Here is a 26,528-nt window from a genome sequence, read left to right on the forward strand (position 1 = left end):
CCCTGCTTACCTGTAAAGTCATGGATTCCAGTTCTAAAAGACAGTGTTCACTCGGGCCTATGACTGGCGATGGGAAATTCCCGAACTCTCCTAAGGACTAATTCATACAACTGAAATTCCTTGCCCATTAAACTCGCCAACGTTTGGCTAATGTTTACTCTCAATTAGACCCCCATTGCACCAGATGTGGCTCTTCAATTGCCACCTTTTTTGCAAATGGTGTGCTCCTTCATAGTGAGTCGTCCTTTCTGGGAACCAGTGGTTGATGCTCTTAATAGCATTTGTCAGCTGTTTTTAAGACCTGATCTGATGCTTCTCCTGTTAGGTGGTATGGAGGATGTAGCAGCGGATAGATATGTTAAGCTGATTCTCACCTTTGCAATCTTTTATGCGAGAAGGGAGATCCTGGTGCGCTGGAAACTTCCTCCCCCTCCCACCTTGTGTACTTTGAAACATGCAATTGATGCCGTGCTGCCTCTATACAAGCTGACCTATAAGCGTAAGAAATGTCCATGGAAATTTGCTAAAATTTGGTCAGCTTGGATAGATGCTCAGGGATGGGTATCCCAGTAGGAGGTTGATTTAGATTCCTTTACCCCCCCCCCATTTTTTTTTCCCTACTATGTGGGTTTCAAATAAATTTTTTGAATTTTCTTATGAATGTCTCCTTTAAATTAGTAAATGTTGTCATGCTTTGCTCAAAAGATCACTATGTGTCCGGAGCAGCAGGCTTCCTTTCTCTCCAGTCATCAGCAGACCTCTGGTAAGTTTGGGGGGGGGTTTCCTCCTCACCAGACACCCCCCCCCCCCCACACACACACACCTGTGCTGTAATTTCCCCCTCTTCTCGAGAAAAAGCGTTAGGAGAAAAACGGGGGAAAAAAAGATTGTCACGCCGCCCTACTCAGCGGCTTCCAGGCTCTCTCCTCGCCATTTTTTTCCCCCTCTCAGAGTGATCCCATTGGATCTGATGCCTGGCTCGTGTGGGAAAAGCTCTTTTTTTTTTTTTTAAGAGGGGGCGGGGCTTAGTGCGGCGTTAGCGTCCTCCAACATCCAGCGCGGGACTGTGTGTTTTAAAGCATAATTTTTACTGCTGCAAACTGACAAAGGGACACGAGAGCAAGAGGGGCATGAAAGAGGTTCGGTGACACAGGCAATCCTTTTGACACATTTACTATTGCATCAGGCTGAGCATTAATAGCAGCAATACCTCTTGATTAGGTAGCTGTTCTACCTAAATTTTATGTCCTGTCTATATGGAATGCCTATACTCCTTTTGGATTACTGAACTTCCTTACACTGTATAACTGGATTTGATCTTGTTGGCTGGTTGTTTTTTAACTGGTGTATACTTTTAATTGCAGGCTGAGAGGCTACGCCGAATGCGAGGGGACGATAAGTCTAAGAAGAAGTCCAAACACATCTCTGCAGATGATTTAATGGATGGGTTCATATTAGATAAAGATGATCGCCTCATGCTTTCTTATAAGGTAAGCTTATAAATGTAGGCTTAGCCTATGTAGTGACCAGTAGGGATATTTAAAGAGCATGTCTCTATACTAAATCTTCCCAATGACTAAAAAAAACCATTGCTTTGCTATTTTTATGTACACAGTCGACTTTCTCAATCGTGTTGATAGCTTATTAATTAATGTCTTAGGTTTCTTACTGTATTTTTTTTTTTGTAGTGACCTGTAGGGATATTTAAAGAGCATGTCTCTATACTAAATTTGTTTATACAATGGAACAACTTATAGAGCATCCATGCTTAGAACCTCTTCCCAATGACTAAAAAAAACATTGCTTTGCTATTTTTAGGTACACGGTAGACTTTCTCAGTCGTGTTGATAGCTTATTAATTAATGTCTTAGATTGGTTTTCTTACTGTTTTTTTTTTTTTTTTTTTTTTTTATGAAATCATTGCTCAACATTGTGTGCACCCAGGATACAGAACTCAGAGCATTATGGGTGTTCTAAAGAGAGTGCACCAATGGAGCTGTTTTTATTACAACATCTTCTTTTTAGGCAGAGCTTCAAAACCTGGCAGATAGGCTGAGTGACTAGTCTGACTTATTTTTCGGTGTACATCTTGGTTTGGATTTCGGAGCTCTGTAAAACTGCATGGATGAAGGCATACCCTCCAGCCATAGCCTCTTATATAATTACTATGCACTCAGGCCTTCCCTTGTTACATTGCAAGAGCTGTAACGTGAGCATAATTAAATGTATTCTTATAATCAAGTAGAGATTATCTCTTCATCCTAGGGTGCATTATACACAGCTATATAAAGTTTCTGAAGTGGCTATAGTTCAGCTGTCACATTAACAAAAATGAATAAATATAGCCTAGAGGTGCCTGTGCATACCTGTAGCAGCTTTAATTGCTTTCTTTTATCCCTTATTATGGACTGTTCTAAACCAGCAAAGCTCCTGCACCCCATTGTTATGACAGAACTTGCCTGTCCCTCTCTGCCATTTTGGCCAGTGAGGCAGCCTGTGATGGCCCAATTGCAGTCTGGGGATGCGGAAGGTAACGGACAAGGCCCAGCAATATTCAAAGGTCTCAGGGCTTCGCCCGTTTAGAAGGTGCATAAGCATACAGAAAGCAAATAAAGAAGCTTTAGAATGTGTAGGCCCCTCCAATAATCTTCTAGCAATGTTTGTTTTTTTCTTTTTTTTTCTTTATCATACATCGTGAGACACAGAGTTAGGCCCCTTTCACACTGGGGCGATTTGCAGGCGTTATTGCGCTAAAAATACCGCCTGCAAACCGCCCCTAAACAGCCTCTGCTGTTTGTTCAGTGTGAAAGCCCGAGGGCTTTCACACTGAAGCGGTGCGCTGGCAGGAGAAGAAAAAATCTCCTGCAAGCCGCATCTTTGGAGCGGTGAAGGAGCGGTGTATTCACCGCTCCTGCCCATTGAAATCAATGGGACAGCGCGGCGCTATACGAGGGGTTTTAACCCTTTTTTGCCGCCAGCGGGGGGTTAAAACCGCACCGCTAGCGGCCGAATACCGCGGTAAAACAGCGCTAAAAATAGCGCTGTTTTACCGCCGACGCCCCCTACCGCCCCAGTGGGAAAGCAGCCTTAGGCTAATATTCATTACCTACTGGGTTATACGCTATCTGTGGGTGAATGGACACTGGTAAACAAAGTCTTAGACAAGAAGTCTGCCCCTATATAACCCCTCCCATACAGGAAGTTTGCTGGCTCTGGTGAGTCTGCTTTTCTCATGCACGTCTATGGTGGAGCATGATTTGAAGGACATTTCCCAGTTTTTTTTATTTTCTTTTGAATCTTGGCAATTGGACTTTTTTTGTTTTTTGCACCCTTGTGAAGATTTATGAGGAGTTTGTATTCATTATTCATTAGTCATCTCATTGCACTATACTGTTCAAATTGCTGAAGGATTTATATGGATTAATCACATCATCATTTATATTGATATTTGAGGTAGCGCCACACCTTTTTTTTATTTCAAGTATTAATTCACAAAAGTTCTAGCGTCTTCAAAATAGGGATAGATTTGTGGCATTTTTATTTAGTTTTCTTTTTTTTTTTTTTTTACTAATAATGGCAGTGATCACAGGCAGATCCCCGTTCTGTCACTGCGGGGAACGATCGCGGGCAGCCAACGAGTCCGTCGGACCTGCTGATTGGCTCCCCCACTGGCCAATGGGCGCACGCACCTCCGCCCACAGATCGCCCTGTATGAGCTGACGTACAGCTACAGCGATTCGCGCAGCCAAACCAACCTGCCGCATGATAATTGCGGTGGCTGGTCGGCAAGCGGTTAAACTGGGTGCTGTCTGTGTTACAGAAACAACCGTTAAAACCTATCAAGGAAATTCATTAGTCTTGCTGTCACGCAAACTAGCCTTCCTGGCTATCACCTTGGCTAGAAGGGTGTTGGAATTGGTGGCCCTTTCATGTAGGGAACCATACCTAATTCTTCACCACAACAAAGTAGTGTTGCTTCCTATTCTATCCTTCTTGCCAAAGGTGGTGTCGGCCTTTCCTTTAAATCAGGACATTGTTTTGCCTTACATAGTTACATAGTAGGTGAGGTTGAAAAAAGACACAAGTCCATCAAGTCAAAACCATGTGTGTGATTATATGTCAGTATTACATTGTATATCCCTGTATGTTGCGCTCGTTCAGGTGCTTATTTAATAGTTTCTTGAAACTATAGATGCTCCCCGCTGAGACCACCGCCTGTGGAAGGGAATTCCACATCCTTGGCGCTCTTACAGTAAAGAACCCTCTACGTAGTTTATGGTTAAACCTCTTTTCTTCTAATTTTAATGAGTGGCCACGAGTCTTGTTAAACTTTCTTCCGCTAAAAAGTTTTATCCCTATTGTGGGGTCACCAGTATGGTATTTGTATATTGAAATCATATCCCCTCTCAAGCGTCTCTTCTCCAGAGAGAATAAGTTTAGTGCTCGCAACATTTCCTCATAACTAATATCCTCCAGACCCTTTTATTAGCTTTGTTGCCCTTCTTTGTACTCGCTCCATTTCCAGTACATCTTTCCTGAGGACCGGTGCCCAGAACTTGACAGCATACTCTAGGTGCGGCCGGACCAGGGTCTTGTAGAGTGGGAGAATTATCATTTTATCTCTGGAAATAATCCCCTTTTTAATGCATGCCAATATTCTGTTTGCTTTGTTAGCAGCAGCTTGGCATTGCATGCCCTTGCTGAGCCCATCTACTAGGACCCCCAGGTCCTTTTCCATCTTAGATTCCCCCAGAGGTCCCCCCCCCAGTGTATAGATTGCATTCATATTTTTGCCACCCAAATGCATTATTTTACATTTTTCTACACTGAACCTCATTTGCCATGTAGTCGCCCACCCCATTAATTTGTTCAGATCTTTTTGCAAGGTTTCCACATCCTGTGGAGAAGTTATTGCCCTGCTTAGCGTAGTATCGTCCACAAATACAGAGATTGAACTGTTTATCCCATCCTCCAGGTCGTTTATAAACAAATTAAATAGGATTGGTCACAGCACAGAACCCTGGGGAACCCCACTACCCACCCCTGACCATTCTGAGTATTCCCCATTTATCACCACCCTCTGAACTTGCCCTTGTAGCCAGTTTTCAATCCATGTACTCGCCCTATGGTCCATGCCAATGGACCTTATTTTATACAGTAAACGTTTATGGGGAACTGTGTCAAATGCTTTTGCAAAATCCAGATACACCTCCTTTTTATCTAGATGGCAACTCACCTCCTCATAGAAGGTTAATAGATTGGTTTGGCAAGAACGATTCTTCATGAATCCATGCTGATTACTGCTAATGATACCGTTCTCATTCCTAAAATCTTGTATATAGTCCCTTATCATCCCCTCCAAGAGTTTATATACTATTGATGATAGGCTAACTGGTCTGTAATTCCCAGGGATGTATTTTGGGCCCTTTTTAAATATTGGTGCTACATTGGCTTTTCTCCAATCAGCTGGTACCCTTCCAGTCAGTAGACTGTCAGCAAAAATTAGGAACAATGGTCTGGCAATTACTTGAGCGCCTTCTTTTTTTCTCTTAGCTTCGTTCGGCGGAATAGAGACGACTGCATTCCTTGGATGTTGTCCGGGCAGTCAGAGCTTATTTGTCTAGATCTGCTGAGATCTGAGGATCAGACTAATTTTTTGTTTTACCAGAAGGACCCAAGAAGGGGCAGGCATCTTCCAAAGCTTCCATTGCCAATTGGGTCCGCCAGTTGGTCATTCAGGCCTATGGTCTAAAACGTAAGGCTCCTCCCTTCAGGGTGAGAGCTCTTTCTTCCAGGGGTGTAGGAACCTTTCTGTCATTTTTGTCTCCATCAGGTATCTGTGTCTCAGATTTGTAAGGCTGCTACCTGGTCTTCAGTGCATACGTTCATAAGATTTTATCAGGTAGATGTTAGAGCAGCCGAAGATTTGGCTTTTGGCCATAGTGTACTACAGGCTGCCGTTTAAAGTCTGATGGTTATTTTTGTTTGGCAGGGTGTGTCTCTCCCTTAACCACTTAAGGACTAGCCTCGTTTTGGATTTTAGGTGTTTACATGTTTAAAACAGGTTTTTCTGCTAGAAAATTACTTAGAACCCCCAAACATTAAATATGTTTTTTCTTCTAACACCCTAGAGAATACAATGGTGGTCATTGCAATACTTTTTTTTGCACCGTATTTGCGCAGCGGTCTTATAAGCGCACTTTTTTTTTGGAAAAAATACACTTTTTTGAATAAAAAAATAAAACAACAGTAAAGTTATCCCAATTTTTTTTTATATTGTGAAATATAATGTTACGCCAAGTAAATTGATACCCAACATGTCATGCTTGAAAATTGCGCCCGCTCGTGGAATGGCGTCAAACTTTTACCCTCAAAAATCTCCATAGGCGACGTTTAAAAAATTCTACAGGTTGCATATTTTGCACTACAGAGGAGGTCTAGGGCCAGAATTATTGCTCTTGCTCTACCGGTCGCGGCGATACCTCACATGTGTGGTTTTACCACCGTTTTCATATGCGGGCGCTACTCGCGTATGCGTTCGCTTCTGCGCGCGAGCTCGTCGGGACAGGGGGGTTTTAAAAAATTTTTTTTATTATTTATTTTACAATATTTTATTTATTTTTACACTGTTTAAAAAAAAAAAAAAAAAATTGTGTCACTTTTATTCCTATTACAAGGAATGTAAACATCCCTTGTAATAGAAAAAAGCATGACAGGACCTCTTAAATATGAGATCTGGGGTCAAAAAGACCTCAGATCTCATATTTACACTAAAATGCAATAAAAAAAAAAAAAAAGTCATTTAGAAAAATGACATTTGAAAAAATATGCCTTTAAGAGGCGTGGACGGAAGTGACGTTTTGACGTCGCTTCCGCCCAGCAGTGTCATGGAAACGAGTGAGCGCCATCTTGGCCTCACTCGTCTCCAGACACACCACAGGGAAGGACACGATCGCCTCCGCCGCTACCGACGGCTCCTGTAAGCCCCTCTCCCGCCACTGATAAGTGATCTCGCGGCGAATCCGCCGCAGGGACCACTTTTATCTGAAAGCCGGCCGCCGCACGAAAACGGGGATACCGGGGTTATGGCAGCTAGCTGCTGCCATAACAACGATATCCCCGTTCAAACTTAGGACGTACATAGTCGCGCGGCGGTCGGGAAGTGGTTAAAGGCTGTTGCTCTAGGACGTCTCAGTAGGTAATGAACATTAGCCCAACTCTGTGTCCTGTGATGTATGATAGAGAAAATAGGATTTTTTCGTCATACTTACCTGTAAAATCCTTTTCTTTGAATACATCACGGGACACAAAGGTCCCTCCCCTCTTTTGATAATTCAGTGCTGGCTACAAAACTGTATGGGAGGGGTTATATAAGGACTGGGTACCCTTTCAGTTGTAGGGTCCACTCCCTTGGACCTGTACAGCACCCTGCAGGAAAGCCTTAGCTCTGTGGTGTCCAGGATTCCACCATGCAGGGTCCAGAGCCTGAAGGTCACGTTACAGGCAAAACCTTGCAGGATCCTTGGGTCTTCTTTGCGGGGCTTGGGTACCATTTATTTAAGCATATAAGCTATTTTTCCGCAATGGGTCTGATCGGTCAATCCCTTGATTCATTTAGGAACCCTTTTGGGACTAAAGACCTGGAGCTCTAGAGGGCTCAAACAAACGTGCCCATCCACCTTGCAGACACTGGTACTTTCTGTATGGGAGGGGTTATATAGGGGCAGACTTCCTGTCTAAGACTTTGTCTACCAGTGTCCATTTACCTAGAGATGGTGTATAACCCAGTAGGTAATGAATATTAGCCTAACTCTGTGTCCCGTGATATATTCAAAGAAAATGATTTTTACAAGTAAGTATGATGAAAAAATTCCTTTTTTTTTTACACTTTGGTTGATACAGGTAATAACCCTCCTGACTTTACTCTTGCCTTAATACATCTGTGCCAGGTTTATTTGGATATATTAAGGTGTTTTTCCTTTTTTTTTTTTTTCCATTCGTAGGATGGAAAGATGAATCTACCAGAGGAGGCTGATGAAAAAAATGGAGACACGGATAAAAAGGAGGAGGAGGAACCTGTTACAGGGAATGAGGGTAGTGAGGCTGAAGATGCAGCAGATGTAAGTGAAGAAGAGGAGGAGGATGATGATGGCAATGAAGAGGAAGATGATGAAGGCAGTGATGCTTCAGATAATTATTCTGACTTGGAATCTCATGCAGAGAGTGCTGAAGAGGATGAGGAAGAAGTAAATCCAAAAAAAAAGGTCAAACCCAAGGAAAAGAAAGCCTTGGAGGCAAAATCTGAATTACCATTCACATTTGATGGTAAGTTCCTATTTAATGAGGGCCTGGCACAACATAGTGGCTTTTGTTAAGTTAATGTATTTTAACTACATGCTGATGAGGTTTAATATTTTGTTTTCTTAATGGGAGCATAGAAGGGACTAAGCCTCTTGCCTAGGAGGCAGGGCATAACATTTCCCATAACCTTTTTCTATAGTCCTTCCTTTTTTTTTTTTTTTTTTAGTGCCCTGTCTAGGACAACGCTTCACTTCCTGATTCCCTCACCTAGGATGGCGGCGGCAGGTGCCGAGAACCGAGCGGGTTCTCGGCGTCGCCTGCTGACATCGCTGGACCCTGGAACAGGTAAGTGGCCATGTATTAAAAGTCAGCAGCTGCAGTATTTGTAGCTGCTGGCTTTTAATATTTTTTTTTTTTTTTTGGCGGTTTGGGTGAACCCCCGCTTTAAAGACACTATAAGTTTGCCTATTAAGGGCTAAGTGAGTGCATTTCTGAAGGCCCTGTATGGGCAAAGTGATACCATTTAAAGCCATTCGTATGCTATAAAATCTGAATACTTGACAAAACCATTGAGTTAACCAGCTGTATGTGGCCTGAAGTTTTGCACCCTGACCAAATACTTGAAACATTTTAACTGATTTATTAGATAAATGGCATGCAGATATGGTCTCAGTATAACATTTATTGACCATTCAGGATTTTTTTTTATATCCAGTATATATTGCCAAATTATTGTTTATTCCCCTGGGAGACCATTTTTACACCATAACTTGTTTATTTGCCATAATAGTTGATTAGCACAGTGACTTAGTGTTTAGCCCTTCTGTCCTGCAGCACTAGGGTCCTCGGTTTGAGTCTTAGCCAGGAGCATAGAGTTTCATGTTTCCCCTGTACCTTTTGTGGGTTTCCTCCCACATTCCCACGACATGCTGGAAGGTTAATTGGCTCAATTGAGAGTGCCCAACATGGCTGCCTCACCTCCTAAGCACTTAAAAGAAAAGCGGTATAGAAATAGAAACTCAAAAATGAGTTGTCCCATGTGTTGCTTATGGACTTTAAAGTGAAATTCCAGCTTACACCTAACCAGTCTTAAAACTGTCCTCTAACACCTATGCTAACTAACCTGTGTGTATATACACACACGCGCGCTACTTTATTACGTACACCTGTTAAATTGCTTGGTAACATAAACTGCTAATCTGACAATCATATGGCAGCCACTCAATGCATTTAGGCATCTAGACGTGGGGAAGATGACTTGCTGAAGTTCAAACTGACCATCAGAAAGGGGGCTTACCTATAGGTACTGTAAATATCTCCTAAATGTGTGCACCATATAGGAGATATTTACTGTGTTTGGTGCATTCACTGTGAAGAAACGTTTCTTCACAAGTGAGTGCCATGACTAGCAGCTCCCGTGGGCATGCGCGGGAGTGACGTCAAGCTGCTCCGGCCACTCACAGAGCCAGAGTCTGCGGCTCCGGTATAAAGAGGGGCAAACATGGATGCGGTCTGCAGCGGGGAGAGGTTTCGTTTGCAGGTAAGTGTCACATAAGGTGCTAGTATGCGGTGCATACTAACACGTTATGCTTTTACTTTGCAGGGGCAAAGGAAGGAAATAAAACCTATCAGGGTTTACTTCCTCTTTAAGTGACTTTAAATTTGGCATGGTTGTTGGTGCCAGACGAGCTGCTCTAAGTAATTAAAAAAACTGCTGATCTACTGGGATTTTCACACACAACCATCTCTCGGGTTTACAGAGAATGGTCCGAAAAAGAGAAAATATCCAGTGAGCGGCAGTTGTGTGGACGAAAATGCCTTGTTGATGTCAGAGGAGAATGGGCAGACTGGTTTGAGATGATAGAAAGGCAACAGTAACTCAAATAACCACTCGTTACAACCAAGGTATGCAGAATACTATCTCTGAAAGCACAACACATCGAACCTTGAAGCAGATGGGCTACAGCAGCAGCAGATCACACCACGTGCCACTCCTGTCGGCTAAGAACAGGAAACTGAGGCTACGATTTGAGCAGGATCACTAAAATTGGACAAGAGAAGATTGGAGAAACATTGCCTGGTCTGATAAGTCATTTTCAGCTGTGACATTCAGATGGTAGGGTCGGAATTTGGCGTAGACAACATGAAAGAATGGATCCATCCTGTCTTGTATCAGTGGTTCAGGCTGGTGGTGTAATGGTGTGGGGGATATTTTCTTGGCACACTTTGGGCTCCTTAGTACCAATTGAGCATCGTTTAAATGCCACGGCCTACCTGAGTATTGTTGCTGACCATGTCCATCCCTTTATGACTACAGTGTACCCATCTTCTGATGGCTCCTTCCAGCAGGATAATGCACCATGTCACAAAGCTCTAATCTCACCACTGGTTTATTGAACATGACAATGAGGTCACTGTACTCCAATGACCTCCACAGTTACCAGATCTCATCCAATAGAAGCACCTTTGGGATGTGGTGGAACAGGAGAGTCGTATCATGGATGTGCAGCCGACAAATCTGCAGCAACTGCACGATGCTATCATATCAATATGGACCAAAATCTCTGAGGAATGTTTCCAACACCTTGCTGAATCTATGCTACACAGAATTAAGGCAGTTCTGAAGGGAAAAGGGGGTCTAAACCGGTACTAGCAAGGTGTACCTAATAAAGTGGCCGGTGAGTGTATTTACCTATTTTCAGGTCGCTCCGGTCCCATGATTTTATGAGTCACATGATCCCCTCTGTGTCATCCAGCGGTGGCTGCAGGGAAAAGGAGACAGCGCTCCAACAATGCCTAGTAAAGTCTGGAGTCATAATGTCACCCATAGGCTTCCACTGTTGGCATTCCCTTCTCTCCACTGAAGCAATGCTGACTGACACAGGAAAGCCAGATCATGTGACCGGAACGGCCTAAAAATAGGTAAGTATATACGTCGTTCTTATATAGGGTAGTTGTCCTATGTGTTAGGAAGGGGCGGGGATAGTTTTAGGGCTAGTTGGGTGTAAGCGGGAATTCCACTTTAATAAACAAATCTGCATTTTGGTATTGATTTATAGACTGACATTGCTTTATGTAAACTGAGTCTCTGACTGTATGAAAATCCAGTAGCAAATCAGAGTGCATCTTTTATATGTTTGAAGCAGTCAGAGTGCGTTGTTTATTACTTTTATTAATCAGTTTTGTCAGAATTATTTATTCTGTGTGATGATTCCCATTCCATTTCAGGACTTCTGATTTACTATGCCTAAAGTTTTTTTGAGAATCCTCTACATCCTCCCAAATGAATCACTTGGGCTCTAGCTGGCCTTGAGCTGTCATTTCCCATGGCTAGCCTGAGCCAGATTGGTTGTTTTAGGGCCTAACAGACAGTTTTTATAAGTTAGTAAGTGAGGCCTTTGGTTCTTAGTCTGTATAATGTAAGCTGCAGTGAATAATATCTTAGTGAAATTCAGTGTCTACATTTCTTAGTTATTGGTTTATCTCTTTTGTGTTTTATGGCATTGTCAGTTCCCGAGTCCCAGGAGAGTTTCCAATCTCTGCTGAGAGAGAAGACCACAGAACAGCAGATCGTCATCCTGGAGAGGATTCAGAAGTGTAACCACCCGAGCCTGGCGGAGGGGAATAAGGCCAAGCTAGAGGTAAGACCTATTGGCCAATTGTAGATCTTCTAAGAATTTTCAGAGGCCCCTCTGTATGTGGGTATTGGCACCACAGCAGTCTATAATGGGAAAAGTACCATAGACATGAGAGAGTGACCCTTCATTGAATATGTGCTGGACAGCAGGGAGAATCAGACAGTTTTTTATTTTTAGGTGACCACCACATAGAAATTATATTATATCACAGCCCGTTTCATGTGTTAATCCATGCAAGCATGGTTAGTTGATTTTTTTTTTTTTTTTCTCTCTAGACCAGTAGTTCTCAACCTTCTAGTGCCGTGACCCCTTGATAAAAATTTCCCAAGTTGTGGGGGCCCCTAACAGTAAAATTATTTTCGTAGTGTAGGTTGTTAGCACGCAAGGAGAGACAAGTAATTTGCACCCCTAACCCACGGACATTTAACGCTCCCTGATTCCCTTCCGCTCGTACAACATTAAAACCCCTCATGGTACATTTTAGGATGTACAGTGGAACCTTGGATTACGAGCATAATTTGTTCCAGGAGAAAAGCGAGTTTCCCCATAGAAGTCAATGGAAAGGAAGATAATTCGTTCCACATTGACTTTTATTATATGCAATACCACATGTGGCCAGATGTGTGTGTGTGGGGGGGGGGGGCGGGAGAACCTCGGAAATACTCGAGGACAGCTCGGCTAAACTCGGAAAGCCTCGGAAACACTCGGGAATGGAGTATTTCCAAGTGTTTACGAGTATTTCTGAGTCATTCCGAGTATTTCCGAACGTCTCCGAACCGTTCCGAGTGTCCGCTGGCGCCCCAGCACCTCTAGCCAAATGCGGTACTGCACCGCCCATTAACTTGAATTCTGCTCGTTTTGCGAAACAACACTCGCAAGCCGAGTCAGAATTTAAAAAATAAGTTGCTCGTCTTTCAAAACGCCCGGTAACCGCGTTACTCGTAAACCAAGGTTCCACTGTACCACTCTTTCTCTTAGTTCTCCTTTTTCTCTTTTATCTCTCTCTGTGCTAATTTCTTGTTTTGTTTTTTTTTTCCCCAATCCCTCTCTCTAGCCGTATTTCTTGTTCTTTTTCTTTATTCTTTCTCTCCCTTTTTTTTCCTCCCCCTCTTTCCCTCTCCCTTTCATGTATTCTCTGTTTTTATTCCTTCTCTTACTCCTTGGTGGGGGGGGATGGGATCAGTGGCAGTGCTGGGGGGAGTTCTGATCAGCCAACTTAGGTGCTCTTGATCAAGGTCATCTGCTGATCTGAGAACTGTAGTGGGGACTTTTAAACTATAATCACAGGTAGTGTTACTCAATGTGTCTCCGCCTTTGTGGTGTCTCGCAGCAGTGACACCTTTCAAAAATCAGGAGATAGGGTCTCCTCCAGCCCCTCCCACTTCACATTCCTCACCAGTCAGCTGACCTCTAGTCTCTGCCCCCCAGCCATGCCGCAAACTAAATGGGCAGTTACGAAGAGGCTTGTGGGCGGCCGTGGGCTTCAGGGACAGCCAAGGATTCGGTGACCCCTGGCAAAACGTTATTCAACCCCTGAGGGGGTCCGACCCCAGGTTGAGAACCGCTGCTCTAGACCTTTTGTGGTTGAGGATTCTCATAAGCATGCATGCATAACTAAATAAAATATAATTACAGACAAGAATTTTCTAAAGGCCAAAACTTTTTCTTTTTGTGAATAGAGTAGGGAATGTGTTTAAACCCTGGCAGGTTTTAGTTTTTCATATTTTTACTATTTGTTCCTGATTCTAGATGTTTCCCTTCACTTCCTGTCCGGTAGACACAACAGGTAATCACTAAAGCAAGTTAAAGTGATTGTAAACAGTTGCCTTGTAAAACAACCCTTTCAGTTTAAAATAGAAATAAAAGGCAAAACTTTTTTTTATAGATAGAAAAAAAAACATTATAAATACCCTTTTTCCCTTTTTTTTTTTTTTTTTATAAGTGATCACATTCCCTCTGTTTTCAGCTGCATAAGAGCTCGGAGGAGGAAAAGCAGCAGCACACTGAGCTTCCCAGTGAATGGCTGTGCAGCAGGGGCGTGTCAGAACAAATCTGATCTTTGGAGGAGAGCAGGCTGAGAACTGACCACAGTGCGCGCTCCTGCTTAGCGTGGTCAGTTTTTAATAGGAAAGCAGAGGGACTGGCAGGGACACCAGGGATTTCACCTGAAGGAAGCAATACAAAGAGAACAGGATAATTTCTCATACAAATACATGGTACAGCAGTCACATATCAGGAATATGAAATGTTGAGGTAACAATAACTTTAAATCCCCTTTTACCCAGTTGTCATTGAAACAAGCATCCCATTGGAGGATTTCCACTCTTGTCTGGTTACAACTCAAAGTTATGAACGTCCCGGACAATAGAGGGGATCCCCCAGTGGGGACACTGACAAAAATAAAAACCTGACTGAGGATTTAACCCTTTCCCATAACTAAATGAAAAATTTTAGATACACTTTACTATTCATGGTGGAAGACCTCTGCAGTATAAGCCTTACCTACAGGAGGCTGGACACCAAGCAAAAAGTTGTTCCTTCTCTATGGGTATTTGCTTTACCACAGACTGATAGGATATTTACATTTAGATGATCTCCTTTATATGTGTATATCTAAGCCCCCCGATCACATTGGAGCAACTTGTCGTGAATATTCAGTCAGAATAAGTTGTGCCTTTTTAAGGACAGGTTTCCCGCACAATAATTATCCTTGAGTAATTTTTAACGAAGATATTTTTAAGATACAAAATCAATCAATATGACACAGTCTATGCTTGTGAAACTTATTCACGGAGACGTGTGGTCATACGAAAAAGTTATTTATTGGTAAACAAACACAAATAATCACATGAAATTAAGATACCGATTGCGTTACATGAACGTCTTGAACATCAATAAAAACACTTGCAAAAATGGGCATACCGTCCCTTTGACATAATACCACCATGATAACTTCTCGGTAGAATCAATAACCTTGTGAACTTGACAATTGAACAGAACATCTGTATTTCACACGTACAACCGTTACTATACTGCAGGTAAGTAAGTGGTTAAAATTGTGAAATAAATTAGACGTTTGCTTTGTCAATAAATGTGGCAACTATGCAAAAAGAAAAATATAATGAAAAAATCTGAATTTTTAGAGAAAAATCTACAAGGCGGTTATTGATTCGGGAAAATGATTATCAACTGTATAATATTCAATACATCAATATCTGTGAGAACATATCAATATTTGAGAGAACATACAAGATAAAATCAACATGATATAATTACCCATTCCAGGATGGCTGCAGTTCCTATGGGCTAGTTACCAGAGTTAAAATGGCTGCCGTAGTTTCAAAATGGATACTCCTAAAGAGGATTTACTTCTTGTGACCTCCGAGTTCTAAGTATTAGGTGTTGAGGAATCTTCATGAATGTAAAGATATGTATTCATGCATGGTGCATGAGTGTCAGTCTGGGAGTGTATGTCTCCCAGTGTCCCCCCTTTAGGGTGGATCCCTGAGCTCTCCCCCTGAGCTCTCTCCTCCTTCCGTTCGTTGGTTCGTTGGTCCTCTGGTCTCCCATCTTCCCTGCCTCTAAATACCATTTCAGATAATAAGACCATAAAAATTATAATGGCTCTGCCCAAAAGGAGGTGGCTCACTTCCCATTGGGTTAGGAGACTTAATTATTAACTTCCTCTGGAAATTTAGTGAGTTCAAATAATACCACCTTCAACCACTAGGTGTCTCACACATGTTTTGAGTCCATCCTTTTAAATTAATACGTCCTATTTTCATAAGGTGTATAATGGTAGGGATAAATATATACTTTTAAATATTCTGGTAATCGGTCTAATGTAAAATATACTCAGTATAAGTTTGATTAATCATCATTACACAACTTGGTTACATAACTGTATCTCTATAAATGTATATCTGTAAACTGGTCTATCTAGGAAACACACACATTGTTATATATTTCATCAATACCACATAAAATGATTATCATATGGATACCTGTATAACTTCTGGTATCTCCACTGAACATTTGTTTATCTTAAGTGTAGGCTACAATCTTATATGATTATAATCATGATTATATGTTTTTCCTAATACTAATTCGTTACTTAAAACACTTCTACTTATAAAATCACACTTTCATATACATTTTCTTCATAGCAAAGTTGTTGGGTCCGCCGACGTCAACATTATAATGTCTCTGTGACCTACAATGTCAGAGATAGTTTAAAATGACTTATGATAACCTTATTGATACCTTATATTATTTTTGACTAGCACAATATTCAACTTTCACTAATGTGTTGAGAGGGACCTTGAACATTCTCACTGGGTGTCTAGAAATGACTTGTTTGTCGAAACCATCCTAAAAGTTCATACAATGGTTCTGTTAACCAAGGTGTTAACTATTTAAACAGTTCTTCATTCGAACACAATGTGAGGCTATCTCTATGCTATAAAAGTCTATGTCTCCTTGTGTCCTGTGGCAGTGTTTGTTTATTCACAATACCATGTAAGTATCTCCTTGTTTTGTGACAGGAATAGTCTTTGTTCCAACAGCTTCCTTTACAATACATGCTTGTAAAAGTCTTCAATATTTGAGGTAGTAAAGGAAGGCTTTTTCAAACATGAGAATGTCCATTTTATCCTAAAGGTCCCCAAGAGGGCAACAGTTCAACTATTTAACATCACAGTTCATCTACTTGGTGAGGCCTAAGCATCTCTCATGTTTCTGCCAGTAAATATAAAATATATTTCTTCATGAATTCACAACAAACTTGTCATGTGATTTGACAGGAAAAATCGTATCACATGTCGCAGCCTATTGCTGGCAATCGCTCTGTTTGCACCGATTTGAAAAATTTGTTCCTGCGCTACTTTTGCCGATTTCGGGTGCAACTTGCATAGACGCGTCTACCAAGTCTCACCTGAAGTTGCACTGACATGCGTCTTTGAAATCATGTGATTTCAGATGAAGTTGCAGGATTTCAAAGCCGCAATCAATTTGAACGGGAGCTAAAAGTATTACAGTTCCCCTTTAGAGAGTCGCTGTGTCCTGTAACTAGACTGGAAGTTTGTAGACAGTCTGTAGCGTTGCCTTTCCCCAACTTTTGCTCTGTATTGCTGAATTGATTGCTGTTCTAAAAATTTTTCTTTTGTGTGCAAAGTTTTTTCTTGTTAATTTTTTTTTTTTATAGAAATTGTTCGGTTTCCTCTTGGACTATATCATTGAATTGGCTGAGCAAGAAACACCGGATCTGAAAACAGTTGACAAACTGATTCTGTAAGTAATTAATTAGCGGGGTGCATAGTAGTTTTGTACTTATTTGCTTTCTTTATCACAGTCAGCTGAAAAAAAAAAAAAAAAAAAGGAAAAAGGTCAGGAAATTAGGGAAAAATGCATCTGCAATATTTTATACGACCAGCAGGTGGAGCTGTCGTTCTCTTTTGTGTGTCAAATTATCATGTTTAGTAAAAAATTAGCTTGTTGAGTTCCGGTAAGAATTATGCAATTTGAAATTTAAAGCAACTCTGTCAGTACATCCAAAGATAGAGTAAATCCATGCCCGGCCATGCTGGTCCTTGCTCATCCATGCTGGTCCAGGCCCAACCATGCTCATCTGTGCTTGCCCCAGCCGTGCTCGTGCTTGCCCGTGTCACATCCCTGCCGCTACAGTGCCTATCAGTGTCATAGGTAGTGTAATAGGTAGTCAAATTAGATGTGTAATTTATGCTCCTAGAACACCTGATGGTGCTCCCTGCATGTTGGGCCTATGTATGTGGCCTGGCTGTGTAAAAGTCTCACATATATCGCCATACTGGGGAGGAGTATCAGAATGTATTTTGGGGTGTAATTTTTGCTATGTACATGCTATGTATTAGAAATATCTTATAAATGGACAACTTTGTGTAAAAAAAAAAAAAATGTGTTTTCATTTTCTCACCACATTTTACAAAAACTTGTAGGAAACAATTACATGTTCAAAAGACTCGTTATGCCTCATAAAATATACGTTGGGGTATTTACTTTACAAAATGGAGTCATTTTTTGGGTGTTTCCATTGTCCGGGTGCTCCCAGGGCCTTCAAAAGTGTGTGAGGTAGTCTAGAAATTAGATGCAATTTATGTCCCTAGAACACCTATATGTGGCCAGGGTGTGGAATAAGTCTCACATGCGGTATCACCATACTCAGGAGTAGCAGAATGTGTTTTGAGCTGTAATTATTTGTGGTATGCATATGATATGTGTGTGTGTGTGAGAAATAACTTGTTATTATGACAATTTTGTGAAAAAAATAAAAAAAAAAAAATCTTAATTTTGCAAAGAATTGTGGGAAAAAATTAGAAATTCAAAAAACTCACCATGCCTCATACTAAATACCTTGGGATGTCTATTTTGCAAAAAGTGCTCATTTGGGGGGTATTTATACTGTCCTGGCTTGTTAGTGTTTTAAGAAATCAGATAGGCCGTCAGCACGTCAAATGTGATCGGGTGTGATCAATTTTCAAAGATTGGCACCATATTTTGTAGACTATAACTTTCACAAAGACCAAACAATATACACTTATTTTTTACCAAAGATATGTAGCAGTATAAATTTTGTCCAAAATTTATGAAGAAAAATTACTAATTTGCAAAAATTTATAATCAAAACAAAGAAAAATGCATTTGTTTTGCAAAATTTTCAGTCTTGTTTTCATTTATAGCGCAAAAAATAAACCCAGTGGTGATCAAATACCACCAAAAGAAAGCGCTATTTGTGTGAAAGAAAGGACAAAAATTTCATATGGGTACAGTGTTGCATGCCTGAGTAACTGTCATTCAAAGTATGAGAGCACTAACAGTTGAAAATTAGTCTGGTTAGAAAGGGGGTTTAAGTTCCCAGTGGTTAAGTAAATCCTTTGAATTTTGTATCGTCTTTTTGGCTGCTTAGCAGTTATAAATCCTGTTATAAACATCCTGTGTGCTCATGCTATTACCAAGACCACCTAAGACGACAAACTTTTCTAGAAAGCCTTATGTTGTTGTGGAGTGTCTTGTTCAGAAATTTAATATCTGTGCACATTATCAGCTCTCCAAGATCTCTACTTTCACAACAAAATTTAAGAAGTTACAGTATTATTAAAACTGAACTCCAAGCAAGGGAAAAACCTCCTTTGCAGGGGGCTGCCCTAGACTTCAAGATTCATTGCTTGTTTAGGTCTAGGGGACTGTAAAAAAGCATTTTGACTTAACTGATCTTCTGCTCCTGCAGGTTCTTTCCAGGCTGTAAAGCCGGCCATACCTGGATACCTGAAAATTTGGCTGGTTCAGCAGGGACTGGTCGAATTTCAATCCATGTATGGGCACTGTAGTTGTATAGACATCGATCTAACAATCGACTTCTGTACAACCTCCCTTTTGAATTTTTCCTGCCAGTATATTCTGATGGTGGGGAATTAACCATAATGTCAGAAAACAGTAGCTCAGCGGGAAGGATTCCCCCATCCACCTTGAATATGTGGATGGGGGAAATCCAGGTTTATTCTTTTCGTTCAACCCTCTGGTTGAATGAAAAAAAAATGACTAATATATGGGCTTCTTAGGACCGATTTCCGCAAGCTTCATCCCCTATGCTGCAGCCCTCTAAGGTCCTTTGATATCATCAGGCCCCATTGTAGAGCCCTGCAATGAGCAGGGAGGATGCTGATGGACAGTCCACTGCTGGAACATAGAGAAGAGAGGGGGAGCTCCCAGGGGAGTAAAGTAAGTAAAACTGCTTCTTGTGGCCCTCTAGACATAAACATTTAACCATTGCAGTGTGAATGCAGTAGTTTCTTTGCCTAGACATGGGCTTAAAGAAATGTAGAGTATACATTTTAAAGAGGAGTTCCGTGCCCTGCCCTGCCGCTTAACCGGCTCTCTGGTGCTGGCACCGCCATCTTGGCTAAGGGAAACCAGCAGTGAAGCCTTGCACCTTCCGATTTTTCTACTGCGCATACATGAATGCGCTTCGCTTTGTGAATGGGCCGGCTGCGGGTGGAAGGAGGGGGGCTGAACTTCTGGCTCAGTTCGCCACAGCAGACTGAGCCAGAAGTGGGAGCGGGTACCTGTCAAAACCAGTTACCCGCTCCCCCCTCCCTCCCAAAAGGTGCCAAATGTGTCAGCGGAGGGGGGGGGAGGCAGACAAGTGGAGCTTCCCTTTTTGGGTGGAGCTCCGCTTTAATGAGCTAAATATTTCTGCCATTACAAACCATAGAAACCTTTTTGTTGTTTTTGAGTCCTCTATTAATTGCTCACCCTTAAACTTGTAGTTATTACTGTTTTATAAAAGCAATATTATTAGGCATGAGTTGCCAGCTCTGCTTGTCTGTGAAGCTGGTAGGGAAGAGCATGAAAGTCATAGTGAGAGACCTGGCAAAAAATAGACACAAGATGAGAAACATCCTATCATTTTCCCTCTGCAGGTTTCATGATCATGATATTTACTATTTAACCACTGAAATAGTAGCAGATACATTTTAAAATAAAAAAGAAGTTGCTCTAAAATCTTCCAGAAGGATGTGATTTTTTTAAGTGTAATTTAAAACATTTTTCTTTTCTTTCTTATGGCAGGCCCCTATACAGCTTGTGCCAGATGTTCCCAGAAACGGCAGCGGAGTGTGTGAGAGAGGCCCTGCGGGATATCGCTCATACTTTGGATGAAGCGATAGAATCTAAAGGCCGGGCTGCATTCCCCGCTTTACACGTAGTATGTAGTCTCAGCAATTCTTTATTATGATGCAGCACTGTACTGGGTGTGACTGTGCCCCATACAAACAGTGTAGCCACTTATATCAGTCTACATTGGCCTTATAAATGCATTTGCTTTCAGTAGTTGTGGAGTAATTGTATTGCATTTTACTGTGGTATAGTATGGAAATAATCTCTGCAAAGAATCTTGGGAGGATATCACATGATCAGATTTAAAAACTGACTGATTTCTTGTTTATCTTGGTTGATTTGAGATCCATTCTCTTATTTTGTGTTTGGAGAGTCATGGGAAGATAACGCGCACCCGTGTGTTTTGTTTTGTTTCGTTGTTTTTTTTAGGCTTTCTAAATTGTGAGTCAATAAGATGATTAGAAACATGTACGAAAGAAATGTGTCTGTGCCCAGTGTGCTCCAAAACTTTTTTTTTTTTTCTCACAAGAGTACCTGGGTGATTTGAATAGTTGGGTATTGGTTTATCTCACTGATAAGGCTCCTTCTGTGTTACAAATTTTGAGTGCCAATTTAAGATTACAAAACTGTATGAACAGTTCTACACAAAATTAAACAGCGAGTTGTCGGGGGTGAGCTCTTGCCATAACGTGCGAGTAACCACGGCATACTTGCACGATATGGCAGGCCTACAAAAAAAAAAAAAATACAAAAATATACAATGGCGCTGGGCACCAAAAAAGTCAAAAGCGCTTTTGAAGAGGCTGCTAGCACAGTATTGCAGGAAACCATAAAGAACATAAATGTAACTTAACTGCTTCAGATCCGTGCTATAACCGAATGACGGCTACAGCACGGACCTACTTTGCCGGGAGGATGTCTATTGAGTGCTCGAGCGGCCTGCGCGCCCCCTTTCTGTGATCATCCAGTCTGAGACTTGCTGGATCACAGATCAGAGTAAGGGGTTGATCCCGACTCGCTGAGCTCCCGGCCTGGCGGCACACACGCAATGGCGGGGAATTCAAATGGTCGTACCTGTAAGTCCATTTGCCCAGCCGTGCCATTCTGCCGGCGTACATCGGCGTGCGCCAGTTGGGAACCGGTTAAATCCTCGGCTAACATAAGGAGCCTCAGGTAAGGATGGTCCACCAGCTTCTTCCCCCAACAGCACTCTCTCAAGATTACAAGCCAATCTAGTGAAAAGTTCAAAGAACTCCCAGGATTGTCAAAAAAAGGAAAGGAAGCATATCCTAGTGTAGCAAATTACATTTACACCATTTATTAATTAAAACTAGAACACTCACATGAGCAAATGATAACATCAGCATGTCCTAAATACCAAGTTCCGCTATGTCCCGTGATGATGTGGCATGCTGTGACTCCACCCTAAGCAGCATGTCATCAATGACATCATCAGGGGCAGACCTGACTCCTCTTTTGCCTTCCAGTGGTGACAGATCTACTTGTTATGGAGTCTTCCCTTTCTTTCACCCTATTTACCCAAAAGAAAAAAAAAAAGCCTGCCTCTCCATTTTTAGGGGGTTACCCTCAACCACCCCAGATGGGAGGAGTGCGTAACGTCTTTATTAAACAGGGAACATTACTCTAAAAATATTTTCACTTTAGTAAGGGACTGACTTCCCTGATCTGTTACCTCACTGTCAAGTGAAAGTGGCTCAGTGGCCATTAAGGTCTCATTCACACAAGTGTTGAGCCTAATGCATTGTCAAGAGCTGCACTGACTCTGCATCCAAGTCCATGCACCTGTCCCTGTGTAACTTTCAAACTCGGCAGTGCAGGTGAGTCCATACAGCCAATACATACCTATTCACTTTACATGGCCTGCCAGCTAACTGTTCAGCGCAAGCACAAAAAGTGAACAAATAGCTCTTCACACAGCATGCCTCTGAATGCCCGCACGCATGAGCCCTAAAGGCACCATCATTGGACAGGGGCACAACAGTCAGCTGGGCTTATTCCTAAAGTTTGGGAAAAGAAACTAGTTTACAGAGGCACAAAGAAGCTTTTTTTTTTTTAACAAAAGAACTAGTAGGCATTTTGTGTTGTCTGTTATTTGATATATTTTTTTACTTTTATAAAAGTATAAAATATCTGACCTGTTCTCTGTAAGAATTGCTGCAGGGTGATTGTACTTAGATGTTCTTGTGTAGGTGTCTTAGTGATTGTTGCTATTTTTCTCTCTTATAGCTTCTTTACTTCAAGATCATTGCAATTTTATTTCCTACTTCTGATTTCTGGCACCCTGTAATCACTCCAGCTGTCACTGTGATGAGCCAGCTGTTGACTAAGGTAAGAGAGCACTTCTTGTGTATTTCTTGTGCAAATGGTCCCAGCTGACATGGCTGCATCATGGCTATACAGGTGCCACCTTCAGTAAAACCTTGTTGCTGTAGCTAAAGGGTGGTTTCCCTGTAAACTGGAGTTCTACAGTGCCTTGCAAAAGTATTCACCCCCCTTGGCTTTTTACCTATTTTGTTACAGTACAGCCTTTAGTTCAATGTTTTGTTTTTTTTTTAATCTGAATTATATGCGATGGATCAGAACACAATAGTCTAAGTTGGTGAAGTGAAATTAGAAAAATATATAGGTACTTTAACCACTTGACCACTGGGCACTTAAACCCCCTTCCTAACCAGACCAATTTTCAGCTTTTGGTGCTCTCACATTTTGAATGACAATTACTCAGTCATGCAACACTGTACCCATATGAAATTTTTGTCCTTTTTTTCACACAAATAGAGCTTTATTTTGGTGGTATTTAATCACCACTGGGTTCTTTATTTTTTGCGCTATAAAAGAAAAAAGACCGAAAATTCTGTAAAAAAATAAATTTTTCTTCATTTCTGTTATAAAATTTTGCAAATTAGTAATTTTTCTTCATATATTTTGGCCAAAATGTATACCGCTACATATCTTTGGTAAAAATAACCCAAATCGGTGGATATTATTTGGTCTTTGTGAAAGTTATAGCGTCCACAAGCTATGGTGCGAATATCTGAAAATTGATCACACCTGAAGTACTGACGGCCTATCTAATTTCTTGAGACCCTAACATGCCAGAAAAGTACAAATACCCCCCAAATGACCCCTTTTTGGAAAGAAGACATTCCAAGGTATTTAGAAAGATGCATGGTGAGTTTTTTGAAGTTGTCATTTTTTCCCACAATTCTTTGCAAATCAAGTTTTTTTTTTTTTTACTTTTTTTTTTTTTTTCACAAAATTGTCATATTAGCAGGTTATTTCTTACACTCCACATATGCATACCACAAATTACACCCCAAAACACATTCTGCTATTACTTCCGAGTACGACGATACCACATGTGTGAGACTTTTACACAGCGTGGCCACATACAGAGGCCCAACATGCAGGGGAGCACCTTCAGGCATTCTGGAGTGCCCAGGCCAATTCTGACATTTCTCTCCTACATGTAAAAATCATCATTTATTAGCTAGAAAATTACATAGAACCCCAAAACATTATATATGTTTTTTTTAGCAAAGACCCTAGAGAATACAATGGCGGTCGTTGCAACTTTTTATCTCACACGGTATTTGCGCAGCAATTTTTTTAACGCTTTTTTTTGGAAAAAAAAACTGTTTTGTGCTTTACAAAAACCAAAACAGTAAATTTAGCCCAATGTTTTTGCATAATGTGAAAGATGAAGTTACGCCGAGTAAATAGATACCCAACATGTCACCTTTCAAAATTGCACGCGCTTGTGGAATGGCGCCAAACTTTGCTACTCAAAAATCCCCATAGGCGACGCTTTAAAATTTTTTACTGGTTACATGTTTTGAGTTACAGAGGAGGTCTAGGGCCAAAATTTTTGCGCTCGCTCTACCGATCGCAGTGATACCTCACATGTGTGGTTTGAACACAGTTTTCATATGTGGGCGGGACTTACATATGCGTTCGCTTCTGCATGCAAGCACACAGGGACAGGGGTGCTTTAAAATTTTTTTTTTTTTTATTGTTCATTTTACTTTATTTATTTTTGTTTGATGCTTTTTTACAAAAAAAAAAATTTTGACCACTTTTATTCCTATTACAAGGAATGTAAACATCCCTTGTAATTGGAATATGGCATGACAGGTCCTCTTAACAGTGAGATGTGGGGTCAATAAGACCCCACATCTCACCTCTAGGCTGGGAAGCCTGAAATAGAAAAAAAAAAAAAAACGATCCTGGCTTCGATCGTAGCGGTGAGTCGGTAGAAGCAGCGGAGTGCGGCGGGAGGGGGGACATCCCCTCTCGCCTCCCGTAAGAACGATCAAGCAGTGGAACAGCCGCTATGATCGTTCTTATGGTGTAGGGAATCGCCAGCTGAAAAAGCTGATATCTGAATGATGCCTGTAGCTGCAGGCTTTATTCAGATATCCCCGCAAAAAGTCAAGGACGTTGTATGACAGTCGGCGGGCGGGAAGTGGTTAAAACGTATTTTTTTTTTTTAACACAAAGTTGTCCATTTATACAATATTTCTAACACATAGCATGTACATACCAAAAATGACACCCCAAAATAGATTCTCCTGCTCCTCCTGAGTACGGCGATACCACATGTGAGACTTCCACAGCCTGGCCACATACAGAGGCCGAGTACAGCCGAGCGTGGCTCAGTATGGCGGGGTATTGCAGAGTATGGCGGGGTATTGCAGAGTATGGCGGGGTATTGCAGAGTATGGGGGGTATTGCGGAGTATGGGGGGTATTGCGGAGTATGGGGGGTATTGCGGAGTATGGGGGGTATTGCGGAGTATGGGGGGTATTGCGGAGTATGGGGGGTATTGCGGAGTATGGGGGGTATTGCGGAGTATGGGGGGTATTGCGGAGTATGGGGGGTATTGCGGAGTATGGGGGGTATTGCGGAGTATGGGGGGTATTGCGGAGTATGGGGGGTATTGCGGAGTATGGGGGGTACTGCGGGGTATTGCGGAGTACTGCGGGGTATTGCGGAGTACTGCGGGGTATTGCGGAGTACTGCGGAGTACTGCGGAGTACTGCGGGGTACTGCGGAGTACTGCGGGGTATTGCGGAGTACTGCGGGGTATTGCGGAGTACTGCGGAGTATTGCGGGGTACTGCGGAGTATTGCGGGGTATTGCGGAGTATTGCGGGGTATTGCGGGGTATTGCGGGGTATTGCGGGGTATTGCGGGGTATTGCAGTGTACTGCGGGGTATTGCAGTGTACTGCGGGGTATTGCAGTGTACTGCGGGGTATTGCAGAGTTCTGCGGGGTATTGCAGAGTTCTGCGGGGTATTGCAGAGTTCTGCGGGGTATTGCAGAGTTCTGCGGGGTATTGCAGAGTATTGCGGGGTATTGCAGAGTATTGCGGGGTATTGCAGAGTACTGTGGGGAATTGCAGAGTATTGTGGGGGTATTGCAGAGTAATATTGGGTTATTGCAGAGTAAGGTGGGGCATAGCAGAGTATTGCAGAGTAGTGGGGATGGCTGAGCATGGATGGATGGATGGTTGGATGTCTCTGTGCAGCGCTGTGGGCACTACACAACCAGCCCACAGCGCTGCAGCCATCCATCCATCTCCCTCTCCTCCACAGTGTACCGATCGGTACACAGGAGGGGAGGAGAGGAACCGGCGTCATCAGACGCCGCCGGTCTGTTTACATGTGATCGCACCGTCATTTGACGGCGCGATCACATGGTAAATGGCCGCGATCAGCGGCCATTTACCGGGATCCGTGATGCGCCGGGTCCTGGGGACCCGGCGGTCACGGATGTGTTCGGGTGCGCGCCCCAGGGGGCGCGCGAGAGGGGAATTCTGAGAGGACGTCATATGACGTCCTCCCAGAGTTAAGCAACCGCCCTGCAGCCGTCATTCGGCTATGGGCCGGTTGTTAAGTGGTTAAAACTATTTTTCAG

General features: G+C 42.2%; 1 protein-coding gene across 1 annotated transcript in view; it reads left to right on the plus strand.

Annotated features, from left to right (window-relative positions):
- The window catches only part of NOP14 (NOP14 nucleolar protein), a 58,230-nt gene that overhangs the window by 9,862 nt on the left and 21,840 nt on the right, over positions 1-26,528 (plus strand). Inside the window, exons 7-12 of the mRNA XM_073610876.1 lie at positions 1,365-1,490; positions 8,004-8,325; positions 11,812-11,942; positions 17,143-17,228; positions 20,541-20,676; positions 22,836-22,937. Coding sequence (XP_073466977.1) covers positions 1,365-1,490; positions 8,004-8,325; positions 11,812-11,942; positions 17,143-17,228; positions 20,541-20,676; positions 22,836-22,937 — 903 coding nt within the window. The remainder of the gene's footprint in view (positions 1-1,364; positions 1,491-8,003; positions 8,326-11,811; positions 11,943-17,142; positions 17,229-20,540; positions 20,677-22,835; positions 22,938-26,528) is intronic.

This window comes from Aquarana catesbeiana, linkage group LG01, assembly GCF_042186555.1.
Source record: "Aquarana catesbeiana isolate 2022-GZ linkage group LG01, ASM4218655v1, whole genome shotgun sequence".
In the NCBI taxonomy this organism is placed as follows: Eukaryota; Metazoa; Chordata; class Amphibia; order Anura; family Ranidae; genus Aquarana; species Aquarana catesbeiana.